The 22,407-nt window shown below is 40.7% G+C and overlaps 1 protein-coding gene and 1 long non-coding RNA gene across 4 annotated transcripts in view; both read right to left on the reverse strand.

Moving 5' to 3' along the window:
* Positions 1–1,356: 1,356 nt before the first annotated feature.
* LOC143120178 (uncharacterized) lies at positions 1,357–3,907 on the reverse strand. The gene is made up of 4 exons (XR_012986334.1): positions 3,547–3,907; positions 2,839–2,906; positions 2,486–2,596; positions 1,357–2,355 (listed from the first exon to the last, which is right to left on the reverse strand). It is a non-coding gene; the product is annotated as an uncharacterized LOC143120178 (long non-coding RNA).
* A 4,399-nt stretch (positions 3,908–8,306) lies between these two features.
* The window catches only part of LOC143119851 (NACHT, LRR and PYD domains-containing protein 3-like), a 46,550-nt gene continuing 32,449 nt past the window's right edge, over positions 8,307–22,407 (reverse strand). For all 3 annotated transcript variants that reach the window (XM_076281335.1, XM_076281336.1, XM_076281337.1), the window contains 5 exons: positions 19,160–19,330; positions 13,760–13,930; positions 12,720–12,893; positions 11,810–11,856; positions 8,307–9,790 (listed from right to left, as the gene is read on the reverse strand). In XM_076281335.1, the coding sequence (XP_076137450.1) occupies positions 9,252–9,790; positions 11,810–11,856; positions 12,720–12,893; positions 13,760–13,930; positions 19,160–19,330 (1,102 nt within the window). In that variant the 3' untranslated portion in view covers positions 8,307–9,251. The remainder of the gene's footprint in view (positions 9,791–11,809; positions 11,857–12,719; positions 12,894–13,759; positions 13,931–19,159; positions 19,331–22,407) is intronic.

Genomic DNA, 22,407 nt, shown 5'->3' on the forward strand with positions numbered 1-22,407 from the left:
GGTAAAACATCTGTAGGTAGCGAGGTTGAAAAAGCTGGTGGGCAGATTGGCCTACACACTTCTGCCATATAGTTTCCACTGGATTTTTTGATTGTCGGTGCCGTTTAAGTAGTATACTATAGACTATACTACTCAAACGGCACCGAAAATAAAAAAATCCAGTGGAAACTAGATGGCAGAAGTGTGTAGGCCAATCTGCCCAGCAGCTTTTTCTACTTTGTCACCTACAGAGTTTGACAGGTACGATCTTTCAAAACGCCATGTTATTTCCCATAGACAATCCACGCCCGGAAGTTGGATGGATACGGAAGTTAGGAGGCGGGATATATTCTGGAGAGGTCTATTAGCTCCTAAGCAATACGGATTCAACCAAAGTTTCAGGCGATGGTAGGATGAACATCGGTGACCATGTCTTACAGGATCAGTCTTTTTGAAATGAGGAGAAATTATTATTGAATGCAGAGGGGGGACCAAGACAGTTTGTGGGTGCTACGGTAAGGAGGAACTTTGTGCCATGAATGCCACAAGAGCTTCTCAAAGTAACCTGCAAGTTCACTGATGTGTTGGCCTATAACAGCGGTTCCCAAACTTTTTCCCCCGCGGACCACCTTCTACATCCTGACTCGACTCGCGTACCCCCACCATCCAACACATAAAAAAGTAACTCATTCTATTGACGCATTCCAGGCATCGTTGTTTAATTAGCCGTCCTACATGATAACATAATCAAAATGTGCAACTGGTCTATGAGCTCTCCATAGACATATACACTAGATGTCGCCTTGACTACTGCTGTTCATTGGAACGAATGCGTCAATCGAGACGCCATCTTGCTTCAGTGATCCACTCCTCTATAATGCATTAGCGTCAATCTGGGCAAAGATCTAGCGAAAATAAAATCACCATAAATCGTCAAAATCTCAAGCAATTATCTAGTTTTTTGGGTTGTTCCAACTGACAGGCATGTATTTATGGTTGAGTCTAGAGAAAACTAAGCTTAAGACGATCATAAAGATACATTTTACCCGTCTAGCCCCATAGACTCCCATTCATTCTGCACTAGCTAGCGGCGGCCCCAAAAGGAACAATGAGTAAACTGCAACCAGGTTCGATACAACACTCTAAGAAATGGAAGTACCAGTGTGTACCTAAGTCGGTACAAATGCTTGTCGCTGGGGCAGTACCCTTTTGAAGTACAATACTGTACCTATGAATGCAGGTACATTTGTGTACCCTAGCCATCTGTACCCATCAAGGTACACTTGTGTACCTGCAATGACTAAAATGTACCTGTATATATCATTATCACATAGTACCCTTAAAAGGTACTATTCTGTACCTCAAGGGTACAACCCCAGTGAAAATTTAAGGTGGTATAACTAAAATATATGCACAACCAATAAGTACATTTAAATGTTTATTCTGGGGGGATATTACACACAATACTTCACATGAATACAGGAACAATAAATGTTAACATGTTCATATTAAAAACACATTCATATCAAAACATCAAAATATCTTATATCCATATCAATATACATATTCACGTAAAACATGTTATGACTCTTAATGTAAGTGTAAATAATAAAACACTTTGGTTTACAATATTTTGCCTGAATAGCCACATTGTGTTTATACGCAGAAGGAAAAAAATATATTAATTTGCACGATAGCACTAATAACACCTTTATATGATCTATAAAATACCAATATTTGAGCTAGTAATTACTCCAACAAACCTTGTATGCTTTCAAGTTCATGTTAATACTCGTGTATGTGACAGTGATGAAAATACAGTATCTGCTTGCCATAACCATTACACGTTGCAAAATTAACAAAGTCCTTGCAGTAACTTAGTAGCTATGATCTTAGATCTCATTCACAGTGCATACACCATAGAATTGAGTGAACGATATGTGTGATGTAATGAGTCATATAGCGACATTTTAGAGTAGTATCTCAGAAAACAATGTGCAAGCCTTTGGGAAATATTAGCAAGCCTGTAAAAATGTACAATATATTGTTACAATGTTCATTACCTCACCAATAAATCAATCAATCAGAAAACACACTCCAATCCTTCCAATCATGAGGCGAGCCACTAAAAAGGCAAGAGTCTCAAAAGGCACCAAAGTTCAATTTCAAAAACTAGCAGAAATCCAACATATTCTTCAGGAGAGTGTGCTAAGTAAAGGTCAACAGCAGTAGAGGCTGCTGTTTTCCCCCTCTTCAACTTCTGTTCCTCTGCATATATCCACTTTGACTTAGACTGGAACCTTACTTGATCTACAGGACGTTCACATATTTTCAATAGCAGTGGTAGCCTCACCAATGACAGCAGGGGTTTTACATCTGTTGGAAGCAAAATGCAAACACAAACCTCAGAATAAGATTTTTTTCAACCACACAAATAAATAGCCTCAGACAGATTGTGTAAAATACCTTGTCTAATACATGTATGTAACTATATGAATCTGCTCACCTGGCATAGATCAGCGTTGATTCATTACAAGTTCCATGGACCGGCTGACTCTCCCAAACTTCTCCTTACTCCTTTTCACCGTATCTTCATGAACAAAAGCTGCCTGCTCCACTATGTGTTTGAGAGACAAATGCCATGCAATAGAATAATATAATTAAACAAAATGACACAACAATGAAATAGCACAAAGATAATCTTAACCAATATATAAATTGCTATTGGACAAAAAAAAATCAAAAAGTTGTCTGTATTATTATAATTTGCATAATTTATTATGCAATACTTTTCTATATGTATTTAACATCAATAAGAAAAATACCATTACAAAAAAAACACCAAGTTGGGTAACTTACGTAGCCATTAGATCCTTTAGGAAAGGTAAGCTTACTTCCAAGTGGCCATGTTCTGCCTTGGTGGGTATCTGTGAGAAGGATTAACGTTAGATTTACTTTAGACCATTATCAAGCTCTGAGTAACTTTATAACATTATAGAATGGTTCTGAGTTGCTCCCTCTAGCTTCTAACTAGATAAGCAATGACAACCAGGATGTTCTGGTGAACATAGGCAACTCAACTAATTAATTTTCACCTAAACAAAATGACAGTGTTGAGAGTGATCATGCTTACTGCATGTATGCACTTACCAGGCTTCTTTCACCTGCACTACCGTTGATATTAAACCAGCCTTTCAGGGAAGTTAGCAAGTATGTATGGCTAACAGTGCTAGGATATGCTCATATATCTATGGGCTAAGCTAGTTAGGATAATGATTGCTAGTGAAAGTTGGCTTTAATGGCTTCCACAAAAACTTAACATTGACATGGGAAATAGTAGATAAAACACACACACAAATCATTTCCTTACCATTTATCACGATAGTCATGCATTATTGAAGGAGTTTGAACTCCATTTAAAAATATCTGAATTCATAGCTAACCTAGGCTAAGTTGCTAGCGAATGCTAATGTTAGCCTTTAAGCCAACAATCTGACTCCATTACTGTAACAGTAGGCTATTTACAATGTACAAACCAAATTTCGATAAATTGCAACTACACCTTACCTCTGAATAGCTTTGCCTCCTCTTCCACAAAGATTATTCCATCCTGCACATGTGTTTTCTCACACCAAGCTCCTCACTGAAAGTTGCTCCATTTCTTGGTGAGTGAGATGAACAAAGTTGAGGGGGAAAATAACGGTTGCTCCCGTCCCGAATCTCCTCCCCCAACAACTTTTGAGTGACAGGCCATGTACTTTTTGTACCCTTAGGTACAAATATGGTCCCTTTGCGAAAAGGTACATTAATGATCCAGGAACGGTACATATTAGTACTTTAGGGGCTCAATTTTGTTCCCTTTAAGGTACAGGGTCAAAAGTTGTACCTAAAAGAACAAAAATGTACCCCAACCGTACCCCTATTTTTGAGAGTGAATGAAAGTAAACAGGCTCTTCTAGACAGGCTCTGGTTGAGGCCACATACCCCTGGGGATTGCCAAACGTCGCTAAATAGGTAACGCTGACAATACAGGAGAACTAGTTTAGCGCTTCAGATCCCTGTACAAAGATGGCGGCGGTGTTGACGCATGCTGAGAAGCAGAAGGCGACATCTAGTGTATATATCTATTTGAGCTCTCACGTTACAAAAAACAGTGGAGAACCACATTAGAATGGTTAGGTAGCATCTCACTGCAGACGACGCACTGTGGCTTTGGGCAGTCTGTCTCCCAATCCATCATACTTTCGCTTTCTTCGCGCAGTCTTTTCTGTCTCGTTCTTTCTTTTATCCCCCTGCGTTCCATCTCCACCTTCATTAGTCTGCCCCCCATCCCATTCCATCGTTACCTGTGTCCTGCTCTGTTTCTCTCGCTTCTCCTCTTCGATCGCTTTAATTAGGCCTTTTGGACATTGTCCCTGTTTTTAGCCAGTTTTCCATGTTTACGCAGCCTTCTACCTAGATACTTCAACGAAACTAACGCGCCAGATATTCTGGCTGCCCGCAGGAAATCACGTGTAGCCTATTGTGTGTAGCTTATTTTTTAATGAAAACATACCCTATTATAGAGTTTACAAATGATTTCCTTTAATTTCACGTTTCCATATCATTATAACCCGATTCGAAATTATGTATTATTTATGAATTTATTAGAGTATTAATTAATTAATCACTTTCAACTCCTTTCCGCCATTGCCCTTTTCATCTCGCATACCCCCTAGTGGCAGCTCGTGTACCACCGGGGGTACACGTACCACAGTTTGGGAATCCCTGGCCTATAACATTACCCTATGTTATGGATGTGTTATAACGTGTTGGCTTCCCATATTAAATCCTCAACTTTTTTCCAGGAATGTCAAAGGCGATTGATTCAGAAACATTTTCTAGGATTCTTCAATGTATCAGGAGGCAAATGCCAAGTGGAATCTTAGTTTTGTAGAGAAGGAAATTGCAGTGACAGAAACAAACTGGTTGGTCAAAGATATGCCACAACAGCAGTCATGGTATAATTTCTTAATGTGAATTTCTTCAGTGAACACTGCATATGAGTTGTTTGTTGTTATGCACAACGGTTCAATCTAATGTCTAGGAGCAGGTATTCCAGAGGCAAGAATGTGTCTCATATTAGGCTACTGAATTTGGCATTGAGCCTGCAGTATGTAGCCTATGTAGCATAAAAACTGCTAATCAATCTAACCAAGTGTTGTTAATCTTATATCAAGATCAGAAACTTGGTATTGTTTTCAGTATAAAGAGTTTCAGTATAACACTAAAAGCAATACCAAATAGACCAAAAATAGTTTTGATCTTTAACTCTATTTGTAGCAGTGTATGTAAACTGGCTGGATAATGCCATTCAGAGTCTGCCTTCAGGGGGCGTAAGTGGTAGCTGTGTGGTAGTAGGCTCTTGTGTAGGTTCCACTGAGATTAATGTCATCATCTTGAATTTCCCCTTGGGGATCAATAAAGTATCTATCTATCTATCTATCTATCTATCTATTCAACACTGTAAACCCGAATAATAGTAAAATTGAGGCAATCGATTGGCAATAGTTGATTAACTTAAAAGTCAAAATTTTCCAGAACTTAAAAGGTTGGATGACTTGCTATTTGTACCTTTTGATAACAGTTAAATTAAAGTGCTCATTTAGCTCAACTCATATTTTCAGCTATTATGACTTAATGTTTCGAGTATTCAAACCACTGGAATAAGTTCACAGTTGGAAACTTTTCATGGGAATAAACAGGAATATATGGAAAATAATATAACAATTGTGACAACACATCTCTTTTTTAAAAGTTCAAAAGCAAAAAAAAGCACAAAACATTGTATCAAACAAAATATCAGTCATCCACGCAAAGTGCGCCTCTGTCTGTCAGGCCACGTGTGTCCTATTTTTTTATTTTTTATTTTTTTATTTAAAAAAAAAAAGCTTTTTCTGAAAAATAAAATCCCTTTCACGAGGCAGTTGGCCAGTTGGCTCTGTGACTTCTGGCTTTTGTCCAGGGGCGGAGCTACGTGGTGGCCAGGGGGGGCCACGGCCACCACTGGTCAAAGCTTGGCCACCCTGCTGGCCCCCCCAGCTCCGTGAACCCGTGATTGCATAGATATCAGATGAAAGAGGGGGCACAGGGCTATCCATTGGTACCAAGTATATCAATCCTTCTGGGCTATAAAAACAGACAACGTGACTGCAAAATAACATCATGTACAAAAAACAACGCTGCACAGCCATTACTCTCGTTTGAATTAGGCCCTACTCACGAACCCGTGATTGGATAGATATGCCACACATGTCAGATGAAAGAGGAGACACAGAGCTATCATTTTATACCAAGTACATCCTTCTGGGTTATAAAACAGACGAAGTGACATCAAAATAATAACTTCATATAGCTCGACTTACTTACCCCACGTTTTTGTGTGTTGTTCATAATCCAACGCTATAATGTGTTTCTCTATTGCATAGCATGTTCATAATCCGGTTTTGAGATCCTAGCAAATTCCTACATGGCATCCAATTCAAGACTCACATTGCATCCCAATTTATTCGACAAAGAAACACCTTTTTCCCTTCACTTTGTTCATGGCTCATTGTTCTTGTTTGTGTATGGCACTTACAATGACCAGGATAAATGCTTCTAACTAAAGGTAGTGAAAAAGCCCTTAAAACAGTCTAGGGTTCTAAGGGTTAATGTCTTAATTCAGAGCCATGTTACTTACAGCCAAGTACTTGGAGTGGATAACAGAAAGAAATATAGTTTTGCCATCAGTATAAGATTAAATATCTGCATACCATATTTGTAGTATTTATTATTGTTCTTTGAGTTAACATAATTTGAATATGACTGATTAAGTAAGGTGCATTATCATAATGTACTCTTTATAGCATTGGCCTATTTATGGAAAATGTGTTGGAGTGGACAACAAACTGTTCAGGTTGTCTGTGAATGGACCTGTGTATCAGTGTTGGCTTTACACAATTTATTGCCATTATTAAAACAGGGTATCCTAATCTTCAAAACTTTTTGAGTAGTTTTCATATTGTAGTTTTGATTCCCAAGTGCCACCCCAATAAAAAGTCTGGACCCAGCTGGCCCCCCCTATAAAATAATCCTGGCTACGCCCCTGCTTGTGTTGTAAAGTTGCAACGATTGATATCAGTTTCTTGGAACGCTGCAACATAAACGACACACAATTAAAAAACAGACCATGAAATACGAAAATCAAATCACAAAGAAACCATTTCAGATAGGCGAGACAGGGAGGCCAGCTTGTATTCATAACATCTGGGCCACCGTACTGGAGAGAAGCCTGATAAATGTGTCCAGTGTGGAAAAGCTTTTTCACTAAACTTGATCTTTAACTCTATTTGTATTTATGAGCTTTTTTTTTTATTTACTATGCAGAGCTAAATAACTTAATTACTACTCACTGTGCATGTGCAGAGTAAGCTACCCTAACACCAAGGTAATGTGTGGTATACCCCCCATGATTTATCCTTTTTTGGCGGTTCAAACATTTTGTAGATTTTTTTTCACATAATTACTAGGTTGTTACCTTTACTATCCAGTAGGTGGCAGTCCAGGATAAGAAAACTAGACAAAAAAAGCAGCATAGCCTACAAGTGCAAATCGAAATGCAATGTGTGAAGTTATTGGAATGGAAATAAATGTAACCACCTTCATACTTCATGCATAATTTTGAAGACATTTTGTTTAAAGTGTGCAACAAATGTAGTCAATTTAGTAAGGTAGTAGTAGTTTGTCGGTTAGTTAGTTAGTCGGTAGGGTAGGCTAAGCAAACAATAGGCTAGGTTAGCAGTAACTGACATGGCTGGCGGCTAGCATTATCATCATCAAGAGGTGTGCTAACTCGTACCTCCAGATTGATACCAGCTGAGCCCGGCTACCTATTAAACATTCTCTGGTGATACTTCAGACTTGACGAACTCCCATGGTAGGCAACGGGAATTCCTTACTGCAGAAATAGTAGATTGATGCTCCTGTCAACAGGATTAGTCTGGACGTTCTTTTTAAAACGTAGGCTAAACGTTTCATTCAAGCAACGCTTTCTCGAAATGTGATTAATCAGCGTTGTATATATTTTTTAATGCCTTAATATTTCTGTAATGTACTAATCTGGTACAGACTATTGCACTGAATAGAGATGACCTTGGTGGTCAATGCATGCCATGTCCAACTACAGAAAAAGGAAGTTTGAAGAAAGGGTAAAAAAAATCACAAAATAAAAATCACATAGGCTATTCTGTTTTGTTATGGCATAGAAAACAATGAAACAAAATAAATGACAACGGGTTCATCACATCTCCTTTCAGAATCTTTATTTAGACATTTAAGCTTAAAAGTCAGGAACACATTTTATTTACATATTTTAAGTCAGAAAAACAAGCATGTTCTTTTTATTTATGTAAACACATATAGAAACACTGACACCTCAGATCAGCAATTCATTTTCAAAGAAATTCAGCAAATAACTAAATTTTAGGGAGAACAGAATACATCATATTATTGTTGCTGAAACATCCTCATAATCCACACATTCATTTTAGGAGAAGAGCATAATATAAAGAAAGCAATATCAGCATTTGTTTAGTTTCAGCAAAACAGTAATTATATAATCGAATACACACATACATACATTACACATGTGTATGAACAGGAGTGTGTGACTGGTGTTCCTGCAGTTTTTTTCTACAGTCTATGGCCTGGAACTATTGCCATAGTAACAAGCCCTGCTCAACTACCAGGGCCACAGATCAAGCACCACAATGGATGTTGCTACGGTTACATGGTTACTGCGGAATGTTGCAATGTCTTGATTTGATGAATTTAAGTCTGAACTTTAGCAGTTGGTTAAATAGACAGCAGTGTTAAACAAACCCCACACACACACTGTGGTGTAGAGAGAAGGGAGGGGGAGTAGAGACTGACGGTAGAGAGAGAAAGACAGAGAGAGAGGAAGAGAAGAAGAGAAGGGAGGGGGAGTAGAGAATGAGGATAGAGAGAAAGGGTGACAGGGAAAGGGAGGACAGAGAGTGAATGAAAGAGGAGTGGAAGAGGGGAAAAGAGAACAGAGACAGAGGGAAAGGGAGAGGAGGAGAGGGGGAGGAAAAGAGGGAGAGAGAGGACAGAGAGAGGTAGAGAGGTAGAGAGGAAGGGAGGGGAATGAGAGACAGACAGAGAGAGTAGAAGAGAAGAGAGGGGGAGTAGAGAGAAAGGGTGACATGTGGACGTACTGTTGGAGGACGAGCTCATGTGATCTTGCGCAGGGACACTGAGGAGTAATTCCAAACCCTAAACCCTGGATAGAGGGGCTCAGTGAATGTGGAGTGGAACGTGTGCAGGTGGATGAGTGTGTTAGTGGAGACGCTGTAGAAGGACAGAGTGCCGGCCGGCCAGTCCAGGTAAACTCCTACTGTTCTGGACCGGGAGGAGGGGGCAGGTATGGCAGTGCGTTTATTATTGTGCCGGACAGAGCAACTGAGAGGAGAGCAGCGCAGACTCCAGGACTTGGCATTGTATCCCATTATGACGTCAGTACTGTCCCCTTTCCTCTTGATGCTCTTATAGGCCACAGATATAACAGCTCCATCACCTCCTCTACACTCAGCCTCCCAGTAGCAGCGTCCAGTCAGACCCTCTCTACACAACACCTGATACCTGGAGTCAAATCTCTCTGGGTGTTCAGGATACGGCTGCTGCTCTCTCACACGTGTCACCTTTCTGTTCCCCTCAGAGAGAGAGAGAAATCTGTCTGCTGTGTTTGGGTCCAGTGTGAGATCACAGGCATCTGCAGACAAGAGGAGAGAACATGAGAACACACACACACACACACACACACATCAACACAAACACAGGCATCTGCAAATGAGAGGAGAGAACATGAGAACACACACACACACCAAATCAACACAAACACACACAGGCCTCTGCAGACAAGAGGAGAGAACATGAAAACGCACACACACACACTCACACACACCAAATCAACACACACACATCAAATCAACACAAATACACACACACACCAAATCAACACACACACACACAGGCATATGCAGGCAAGATGAGAGGAGAGAGCATGAGAACACACACATACATAAATACACACACACACACACAGGCATCTGCAGACAAGAGGAGAGGACAAAACACGAGAACACACACACACACACACACATCAAATCAACACAAATACACACACACACACCAAATCAACACACACACACACACACACACACAGGCATATGCAGGCAAGAGGAGAGGAGATAGCATGATAACACACACACATACATACACACATCAACACACACACACACACTCCTACACACACATACCAAATCAACACACACACACAGGCATCTGCAAATGAGAGGAAAGAACATGAGAACACACACACACAGGCATTTGCAGACAAGACAGGAGAGAACATGACACACACACAAACACACCAAATCAACACACACACACACACACACACACACAGGCATCTGCAGACAAGAGGAGAGGACAAAACATGAGAACACACACACACACACACACACACAAATCAAATCAACACAAATACACACACACACACCAAATCAACACAAACACACACACACAGGCATATGCAGGCAAGAGGAGAGGAGATAGCATGATAACACACACACATACATACACACATCAACACACACACACACACTCCTACACACACACACACCAAATCAACACACACACACACAGGCATCTGCAAATGAGAGGAGAGAACATGAGAACACACACACACAGGCATTTGCAGACAAGACAGGAGAGAACATGACACACACACACACCAAATCAACACAAACACACACAGGCATCTGCAGACGAGAGGAGAGAACATAACATAACACACAAGAGAGCAAGACACAGACAGACAAATGCACAGGCACACACACCACAAACACATCAAATCAACACAAACACACACCACACACACATCAAATCAACACAAGCACACACCAAATCAACACAAGCACACACATACACGGCAGAGAAAGAGAGTGAGACAAACAGACAAACGCACAGGCACAAAAAAATCAATACACACACACCACAAACACCAAATCAACAAACACACACAGGCATCTGCAGACAAGAGGAGAGAACATGAGAATACACACACACACACACACACACACACACACACACACACGCATGCACATACACCATGTCAACACAAACACACACAGGCATCTGCAGACAAGAGGAGAGGAGAGAACATGAGAATACACACACACACACACAGCAGAGAGAGAGAGAGACAGACACACAAATGCACAGCACACACACACACATGCACACACACCACGTCAACACAAACACAAACACACACACAGGCATCTGTAGACAAGAGGAGAGAACATGAGAACATCCTGATCAGAATATGGGGAGTGACAAACACACACTCACACACACACAAACACACACACACTCACACACACACACACACACACACAGGGCAGAAAAAGAGAGACAGACAAACGCACAGGCACACACACACAGAACCACCACAACACAAACACACACACACAGAACCACCACAACACAAACACACACACAGAGAACCACCACAACACAAACACACACACACAGAACCACCACACCACAAACACACACACACAGAACCACCACACCACAACACAAACACACACGCAGACACACACACAGAACCACACACAACAATACAAAATACACCCGCAAACACACACACACACAGCTATTAGACACCCATACAAACATGTGAGTGTGAATGATCACAGATACTGAATAAACAATAAAAACTTACATCTCAGCAAACGTGGTCGTGCTTTGCTTACAGAAGCATGGTCGGTACTGTAAGAAAAACAAAATGTCACACACACATGTACCATTTGACAGATGTCAACACTGCTGTTTTTCTGATTGTGCTACCTGTGAAATGCAATGTCATTTATTATCCCACAGAAAATAGTCTGCTGCCGTATACATTTCCCTTGATATACAGTTATGAAGTAACTCTCTTTCCAGCTGTCTATCGCATACAAAGGCATCCACTTGTCCCAAGGTGACGCCAAGGCCCCTCTAGTTCTCAGAAGGAGACAATCATGAAGTAAAAAGCCCCAACACTGTCTATCCTGTACTTAGATTAGAGTCAGTGAGCAACCTGACTACCTCTGAATAACAAATGCACTTTCTAACAGTGAAACTCCATTATTTAATGATCAGGGGCCACCAGCAACCCCTTCACAGCCCACCTGTGGACCATAGACCACTTGTTGTGAACCCTGAACTAATGATTGTTTGTTGTACTACTTTCTTTGGTCACTGACAGTGATAATAGACCTAATGGATATTTAACTATTTAAAATTTGATCTACTTCATAAGTTTTCCCGATATACAGAATTAATAGTCCCCCTGTCAGACAACCAGAAAATAGTATTTCTTGTCTCCCAGGGATGAACAGCTCCCTGTCCTTCTGCTCACCTCCCTGTCTTTCTGTTAATCTCCCGCCTGGAATCTGAACACTTACAAACAAACAGACAACATTCGACTATGTTTGTGAATATGAACGTGTCTCTAAATATTTGCATTATTGCATGCTGCAAAGAGACACAGCTATTACAACGCACATTTGAAAATAGTCCACTACAGCTATGGTATCCACAATGGAGACAACGTCTAAATGTGCAACACTGGGGTTTCTTTCCGAACATACCTAAGTATCGCCAGTTTACAGACAGGATCCTCCAGTCTAGCAGATAACAGCTTCAGTCCTGATTCTCCAGGATGATTGTAACTTAGATCCAGCTGTCTTATATAGCAGGGGGTTGAGGTCAGAGCTGCAGCCAGAAAACCACAACCCTTCTCTGAGATGAGACAATCAGAGAGCCTGAGAGAGAGAGAGAGAGAGAGAGAGAGAGAGAGAGAGAGAGAGAGAGAGAGAGAGAGAGATTGTCCTTTTCATTGCTCTTTCCTGCATACAACTGGTGATATTGTTTGAATCTGAAGTAATTTGTTTATTTTACAACAGATAGGTCTGGTAAAACTTTTTATTAATTTCTGATTGGACAAGACACATTCCTTGAGTGGCGATATCTCAGGACATCCCCACTCGAACACTCTGCTTTTTGCTCTGAATTGTCCAATGTGAACATTCCATTCATTCACAGCTAGAGAGCAGCGCTTTCATAACATCACATTTGACAGCTATTGAGTGAGAAAATGGAGTAAATAGAGTAGGGTGAATGTTCAATTCAGCATATGACATATGGACAAGCGAGTAGGCTCTGGAAATGATTGTGCACATATAGCCTTCTCCACCTGAACTTGGCTCTCCAGTGAAGTGTTGTGTTTTAACTATTGGAAGATTGGAAATATTGGAGAATTGGAAATATTTTTCAGGCAAAGGATAAATGGGGAAAAAATGTAAATAAATGATATTAGAAGCAATTTGGCGTCTTTCAAATCGACTACTTGGTAGTAGAACTGTTGTATGAAAGCAATATGGCATGAGTTAGAGTGGAGTTGGTAGCAGATATCGCCATGGCTGTGAGCACCTGCAGCACGAGGCCAAATAAAAGCCATGGCTATATGTGCTACCAACGCCACTCTCACTTGTGCCATATTGCTTCATTATAAACTTATGACAGAGATTGAATCAGTTCACACATTTTAAAACTCACAAGTAAGTTCAAAAGTAGAATGGCACCTGCACAATGATAAAATGAATTGAAAGAAGTGAATGTCTGCACCCACCTTAATGTGTGCATTTTGCAGTTGGAACTGGACAGTCCCTTAGAGAGAAGCTGGACTCCAGAATCCCCCAGGTCATTGTCATTCAAGTCCAGCTGTTGCAGGGAGTTTGGTGACAGTAGAACTGAAGCCACAACCTCACAAGATGTATCTGTGAGTTTACAACCAGCAAGCCTGCATAAGAACACAACATCAGATCAGATCAGATCGCTACTGTCTCCATACTCGGGTCGCAGCTCAAAGAATTGACTTGACTGATTTTGCATAGATTCTTCCTACATATTATTGCAGCAGCTATCTATTTTGTTTCATATAATTTCTTTATTTATTGTAATTGCCAAATGTATTCTTATTCATCTATTTTCTTTATCTAACTCAACAAGGTTAGTTGCTCAGGTGCTATGATATGAGCTCATGAATAGGCCTACATATACATTTTAGAATTACCCTATACACATTCTTTTTTTACCTCATTCATTCTTTTCTCAATACATTTTATATTTTCGTACACATTGAAACAGAATATATAATCCATTGTATTTGGTTATGATTAATTAAATTGGATTATATTATATTAAAGGGAAACTTGGCAGGATTTCCCCCTCTGCTGGAGAAATTGTGCATTATTTCAAACTGGGAAAAAATTGTTTCTCACTTCTCTTTCCGTGACAGTAGTCTCAATGTTGCAAGGTTGGTTTTTCGCCTGGGGATGCTAGATGCAGCGGTGAAAGTCAGCATTTTCACCGGAACAGGTCATTTAACCATCCAAATGATTTCTAAACGGGTTTATTACGTTGAAATAGTTGCCAAGTTCCCCTTTAACTTGTATAGGCTGCCTCTCGACATGTTACAGAGAAAATCATAGGTAATGCACTCCACCGCCATGGCCTCTATGCACGCTCATCCCGCATGACTATTGCTGAAGAAAAACATGTCAAAGCTTGTTGAAAGTTTACTACACAACATTTGGACAATCCTATGAAATACTGAAAGAATGTATTCTGGTCAGGCAAGAGCAAAATTGAACTTTTCGGATGTCATACTACCAGTACACAACATATTTGGAGGAGAAATGGCACTGTGCATCACCCTAAAAATACCCTACCAACAGTGAGGTTTGGAGGTGGTGGCATCATGGTGTGGGCTGTTTTTCATCTCATGGCACTAGCAGACTTCATACAGTTGAAGGAATGATGAATGGAGTCATTTTGTTCTGGGAGAATCTTTACATCCACCAGGATGATGAGGATGAGACATGGCTAGACCTTCCAGCAGGACAATGATCCAAACCATTCAGCAAAGGGAACTCTCAATTGGTGTCAGAGAAAGGAAATCAAGGCCCTGACTTCAATCCAATTGAACAGTTTTGGAAGTTAACTAAAGATCAGGGGCCGTATTCACAAAGCCTTTTATCTTACCACTAGGAGTACTCCTAAATCGCACTAAAAGATTTTAGCTAGGAGTTTTCTCTTAAAAGTTATTCACAAAGCCTTTCAGACCTACTTTTAGTAAGGAAAAATGACAACTCCTAAACTAAGAGTGAGCCTTCGTTGCTATGGATGACGTCATTACTCATGCACGAGCTTGACTGAAGTGACCACCTTGATTGGCTGATGATTGTAACGTGGGAATGATTCCAAACACCTCCCTTACGATGATGAGTGACAGGTGACAGGTTTGAGAATGTGTGCGCTACACAAGTAGTGCGAAGGACGGAAGATGATGAATAAACTGAACTGAATAAAGAGGCCTAGCCTAAATGAATAAAGAGTAAGGCAAAACAAATAGCCTAGTAGCCTAATGAAACATGCGGATTGATGCAGTATCTTTGCAACATTATTAAATGAACCCGTCACCATAGCCTATGCCCACGTTTGCAAAGAGGAGAACATTTTAATTTGATTCACAATGAAACGTTACATTTAATTTACATGTTGACAATGAGTGGTTTTGGTTGTTGTTGGTGGCGTTATTGCATCCCTTTTTTGCCTACAATGTAAAATTGTTCCCTCGCGATTGGAAGCTCCTGTAGCCGCATACGCAGTTGAAAACATCGCGACATGAAATGCCACAAAAAGGGTTTGTGTAGGCCTGTCACGATAACAAATTTTACTGGACGATAAATTGTCTCAGAAATTATTGCGATAAGCGATAATATTGTCGTTCTGAGAATTTTCCTCGGGAAGAGGAAGACGGCCCACTTGTTGTGTTTTTTTTTTCCCCAACTGGGAAAACTGCAGCGGAAGATTGTGTTTTAGATGCATATGCATGTTTGTTGTGTTGCCGCTTTTAATTGCGACTGTTTTCCAACAAATGCGACACACCGACTCGCACACGTTCACCACGGGCATTCGGTTTAAATCCGAAATGCTCCCACACTGCAGCTGTCGCGTTAGGCTTAGAAACTTGACTTCTTTTAAGCTGTCCCAGACTTAGGTGCTACTTTTAGGTCTAAAATGCTTTGTGAATTAATTTTAGGGGAAAAAATTAGGAGTCCTAAAGTTAGGAGTGACACGCCCATTATTTTTAGGAGTTGCTCCTAAATTCGCCACTTAGGAGCTACTTTTAGCCTTAAAATTCTTTGTGAATACGGCCCCAGGATTCACAAAGGGACCCTGGAATCTTCAATATTAAAGGACTATCTGTTTAAAAGAATGGGCCAAAGCACACCAGAATACTGTGACTGATTAGTTTGGTCACACAGGAAATGCCTTTAAGCCATCATTACGAATAAAGGCTTTTTCACAAAGTATTTAAGAAATTTCAGCAGGCATGTTCAATACTTTGTTCCTGTGTCATTCCACTTTATTACACATAACTCTACCTATGGACTTTAATGTTTGGATATTTTTATATGGACATTTTTATATGGGTGGATTATCTGAGTTAATACTACTTTTTGCAGCTTCACCATGACACTCTCTTGAGCACCTTACCATGCACACAGAACTATAGGACTACTGTTGGACTACTTTTTGCACCTTCACCATGACACTCACTCTCTTGAGCACCTTACCATGCACACAGAACTACAGGCCAGTCCCGGCCCTGTCACTGCAAGTGTCTCATGCTTGATCACCCTCAAGCACACTGTGGATTTTTTTTATTTAATTTATATAGTATATTTAATGTTTAGTTTTGTTCGTTTTTCTTATCTTCTACTGTCTCTATTGTACAGTAGAGTTTTGTTATATGTTTATACTTATATTTACCATTTCTGCTGTAAGTGCATGTTGTGTGTGATGTCTGTATGCTACTGAGACCTTGAATTTCCCCTTGGGGATCAATAAAGTATCTATCCATCTATCTATCTCTATTTACTAATGTCTGGTGAAAATTTCATGCAAATAGCCTCATTGGAAGTATACTTACTAAAAAAAATGTTGACGTGTTCACTTATTACTTATTTTTTCCCCGCTGTATGTCTCTATGGAAATGGTCGGATAATGGACCCATGAACTTTCTGCCAATTCCGGTGAGTTGGCTGATTAGATTAGATTGGGGACAGGTGCCGTTTATGCTATTCTGCTGGGGGACGGTACTTCTGCTTGCTTGCCTGCCTTGCATACTACGAACAAAGATTGTTCCGCCTTAACAATCTTTTGCTACGGCTGCTACTGCCATGCTACGCTTGTTGCTGGTGGGTGCCTGGCTTCGGCCGCTAGCTTGTAGCTGCCTGGCTGCTAACCGCGGCTAACTGGCTGGAAGTGGGTTCGTCGCCCCGCGGCTTCGCTGTTTCTCTGTGCTGGGTGCGGTGGCTGATAGGAGCGCAGCGCTCCTAGTAGCAGGTGGCGGTATTGACTGCTTTGGACTTCTTTTACTGGACAAAATTGTTTAAGGGTTATTCTGTGACTGCAACGGAGATGAATTATGAAATGCTTACGGATATGACATTATTTTAATATTATTGCTGGCTATTATAACTTATTTAATAAAACTGAAGTTAGATTATAATCCCTTGTTGCGAGGGTCAACTGGGTAAAGTTCTACATGTATGGTCTAGCCAAGAGAATCACACTTAGTAGTGAGCTCTGAGACTAATGTTACCTCTCCAAGCAATCTGAGTCTTTCAGTGACAATACTTTTAGTGAAAAAAGGTATGGTTGGTGTTGATTTAAGATTATGTGGAAGTTATGTATAATAAAACTTAACAACCTATTCATGATCAGGCTTGTGTTTTTTGCTCTCATTTTTTAGATGGAGGGAGAGCAGTACGCACAACTGGGGTGGAAGCAGCCGACTGAGCGCATGCACATTTGTGGTTGTGACAAGAGTGTTGCTTATAACAATAATGATGGGGATTATGGTGATACTAGTTTATTTACATTTAATTAAATTTCTACTTTTGTTATCTGTCAATTTCATTATTTTGAGTTTGGTTTACTATTCCCGGTCAGGTTCCATGTCAGGTAGAAAGCATCAACGTGTCTGTAGACTCTTTGCCTATCCCTCTAACACGGACATAGACAGAGACACCAATTCCAATAGCATTTACACCACATTGTCTGCTAGGCTGAGTGGACACGCGCACACACACACACACACACACAACCATGCCACAGCTGTGACAGAACGTGCACACCACGGATCTGGTGTCAATGTGACATTAATCCGAATGATAATTTCCGTCTCCATTTTATGTTGCGGCCTCTGAGCCGGCCTTAATAATAATCAACATAATTAGGAGACATTATTCTCCTGTAATGACATAGATCACACACACACACACGCACACACGCACACACACAAATCTGAAAGGTTTTTAATAAGATGTAGTGCAATGTGTACTGTGGCTAACTTGTAGGGATGTAATGAATGACATATTGGCCTAACATTGGTATCAGACAATATTTGCTTAATTAATAAATGCATGCAAAGCCTTATTCCAACCTTAATATCTGCAGTATGCTGTTGGAACTGGACAGTCCCTTAGAGAGGAGCTGAACTCCAGAATCCCCCAGGTCACTGTCACTCACGTCCAGCTGTAGCAGGGAGTTTGGTGACTGTAGAACTGAAGCTACAATCTCACACACGTTTTCTGTGAGCTTACAGTCAACAAGCCTGCATAAGAACACAACAAAAGAGAACATGAATAAATGGAAGATATACTGTTACATATATTGTTGGAAGATATATTGTTACACATTTGTTGACCGGTATCAGCTTATTTGTAAATACTATGACAATACGATGGCATTGGCTAGGTTTATCTGTAATGTCATATTAATTCTGCATTAGCTAAATGTATTGAAAAAAGACTGGCACATTCAGAGTTAATGCTATGAAGGGCTGAACGACTTGCATATATTATTGTTTCCCTGTCACTATTACTAACAACAACAACAATTAAAGAAAACAAACCAATACAAAAGAATATCGGGAAATGCATGGCCTTACACCAACCTTAATGTCTGCAGTTTACAGTGGGGACTAGACACTCCCTTAGAGAGAAACTGAACTCCAGAATCTCCCAGGTCATTGTGACTTAGGTCCAGCTCTATCAGGAAGTTTGGTGACTGTAGAACAGTAGCTACAATTCTACAGGACTTCTCTGAGAGTTTGCATTCAGCAAGTCTACATAACAACATGAGAAAAGATCAAATATTACAGAGATGAATAAATGAAAGGGATAATGTTTAGTGTACCATTAAATCAACATAATCAAGAGACATTATTCCCCTGTAATGACAGTACAACAATCGGTTACACTTTACTTCAGCGTCGACATAAAAGTGACATGACACTGTCATGAACGTGTCATAAACAAGTCATAAACGTTTACGATATTACGCTTCCGTTATTAGCAACATTCGTTTAGGATTAGGGTTAGGTTTTAGCCTGGATTTCCCCATGCTGCCTTGCACGCAATTTTATTCGTGCTGCTAGGCAGCCTGGATTCCATGGACATGATTTTCACCTCAACGAAGGAACCAATCACAGAATGGAGGGAGGAAAGCAAGATGATGACGTCTATGCGACACACCTATGCGGCTATGCGGCCATGAGCTACATACAGACGCATTTGAGACATTCGTAGCGCCCAATAAACGGCTCTGGGCAAGTAAAGTGTTAGCCAGACATGGAGGACTCGAGTCACATGACTTGCCTCGAGTCACTTTTTTTAGGACTTGAGACTTGCTTGATCAACATGTATAAAAGACTTGACTTGACTTTGACTTGCTATTCATGACTTGAGACTTGACTTAGACTTGAGACAAATGACTTGAAATGACTTGACTTTTTATTTTTTCATAGATATTAACTTTACGAAAATCTGCTTAGGTGCTGTAGCATGCATTACGCGAGCGAACCGGTCATTGTTACCAAGTGACGCGACAGACCAACACCATATGCCAGATCAAATGAGACACTCTGAGGTAGGCTAACTTGCAAATATGGAAGGCTCTACGTTTATACCAAAACATAATAATGTTTGGCTACACAGATGATGTATCTTAGCCTAGAAATCTAGACACACCCTAGCGGCGGCAAATTAATTTGCTCAGCCTGTACGTCTATTATCAAACCATAGGGATTTCTATTGGCTGTCGCCGTGGACCTCATCCAATCACAGCGCTCTATTTTGTTAGAGAGTCTTAAGGCGGGCTTAACAGGATAACGACAGTCCTGCGACGGTCAACAACAAGGAAGGTGGCTATGGCGAACGAAGAGCGGTTGTTTAAATTGGCGTTGGCGTCAACTTTGGAGAAGTTGGACTTGTGCTTGTCTTTGAAAGTTGAGCAACACAATGCACTTAAATCATTCCTTTCGAAGAAGGATGTATTTGCCGTTTTGCCGACTGGATACGGATATGGTCGTAGCGCTGGCCTATTGCATGCCTAGGCAGTTTGAAAGACAATTCTCTGCCCGCCCCTTGGATTAAGCGAGGTGAATGGTTCGATGCCAGACTATACATTTCAATGATATAGGATGGCCCGCCAGGCTAGATGTATCTGACAACTCAAAGTAGAAATGAACAGCAGTCTGCAAGTGCGCAAATTAGCGACATAACCACCACCACGTTGATTTTCATCCGTCAGAAGTTAGTCATGTTAGAAACCTAATGTCAAATTTGAGGCATGTTAAGAGTTGGCTTTAAATCTATTATGCTTTATAGTTAACGCGATATTAAGTTTAATACTGATATGCTAGCGAAAATTTTGCCAATCTAACCTAAAGTAAGCGCCTCTCTTTCTCCCTCCCTCTTAAACACGTCCCTGTTCCATATGTTACAGCCTAGTAGTAACAACAGTCAGTAGGCCTTTCTAACTGCCAGCAATCAGCATAGAAAAGTAGCTTCCTTCACATGTTAGACTTATGTATAATGTGATATAGCATTGACGGTCCTAAACCTTCCTAAAACCTATGCGCAGGGCCGCATTTGTGCATTGGGCAAAGGGGCTGCTGCCCCGGGCCCCGGCCACTAGGGGGCCCCGGCGCGGGACATTTAAAAAAGAAAACAAATGTCTTATCGTCACCTGTCTTTCCCCTTATCAATGCATGATATCACAGACAACAATGGCTTCGCATGAGACAGTTAGGAAATATGAAAGCGGAGCTCGAAAAAATAGAGAGCGGCAGCCAGACGTTCTCAGTAAGGCGCGCCAAAACCACGGCCGTACCCAAGTACGCAACAACGAAAACAGAAAGGATGGAGACAGCAAAGCGAGAGGAGTTATTTCAAATGGGCAAGCCGCAAGCACAAGGTAGGCAAGATTATTGTGCTTGTCAAAATGGCCAGCATTACCGCTGTTTAAAGCCATACGTGAACGTGGCCTTCGCTAGAACAAAACTAAAGGTAACTTTAACCTTTATAGGGCTATACAAAGTTGTCCAAATAGATAGGTCGTTGTTAGGCGTTGTTGTTGTAAAGATATTGCATGTGGATGTCATTAGCCTACTATGTAGACTACTTTTTAACTGACCAATGCAGGAACCTAACCGGGACAAATATTATCAAAGCGTTGAAAGTTAGGTGGGTGTGTGTGTACCATCGCATTCATTCCTGCAGGCGCCTTGTCCACTTTTTTCAAAACGAGGATCAAAATAGTGAAGTCCACATCCACCCCTGTCCCTGACAACGTTACTGTTATCGGCTCCAACACCCCCCTTGTTTGTATTTGATGTGGTTGGGCTGTGTGTGTGCGCTAGACTGCGTGTTTCAATGTATTTGACGTCGTGGTTGGCTAGGGCTGTGTGTTAACAATGTATCATGATGTGGCTGTGTGCGTGCGCGCCAAACTATGCTACAATGTTTCATGAGTTCGGGAGTTGCACATTTTAGGCTGACCTGGGTACCACTGACAGTTTTTTTCAAGCCTTAGTTTAAGTAATTAATTGATGGTAATAATATAATATTTCATGGTTGATTTTTTTGTGTGCATTGCCCCATGTTTGTAGGTTAGGCCTACTTGTTTTTTGTATGTTGGTACAATTGTATGTTGGTTAACAGTTCCACAATATAAATGCAAATTTCATTTTTACATTATCTGTCATAATTTAATTGCCTCTCTCTCTCTCTCTCTCTGTCTTATGTATATTGATAATAATAATAATAGTAATATATATTGAAAAAAAAATGTGTGTGGGGGGGGTCGCGCTTGTCAAAGTTTGGCAGTGACGTCGGCGGCAGCGTTTGATTGATTGATTAG

This window comes from Alosa pseudoharengus, unplaced genomic scaffold, assembly GCF_046254945.1.
Source record: "Alosa pseudoharengus isolate Yale_2024_CS ecotype anadromous, Long Island Sound unplaced genomic scaffold, YU_APseudo_1.1 YU_APseudo_1.1_scf_1, whole genome shotgun sequence".
In the NCBI taxonomy this organism is placed as follows: Eukaryota; Metazoa; Chordata; class Actinopteri; order Clupeiformes; family Clupeidae; genus Alosa; species Alosa pseudoharengus.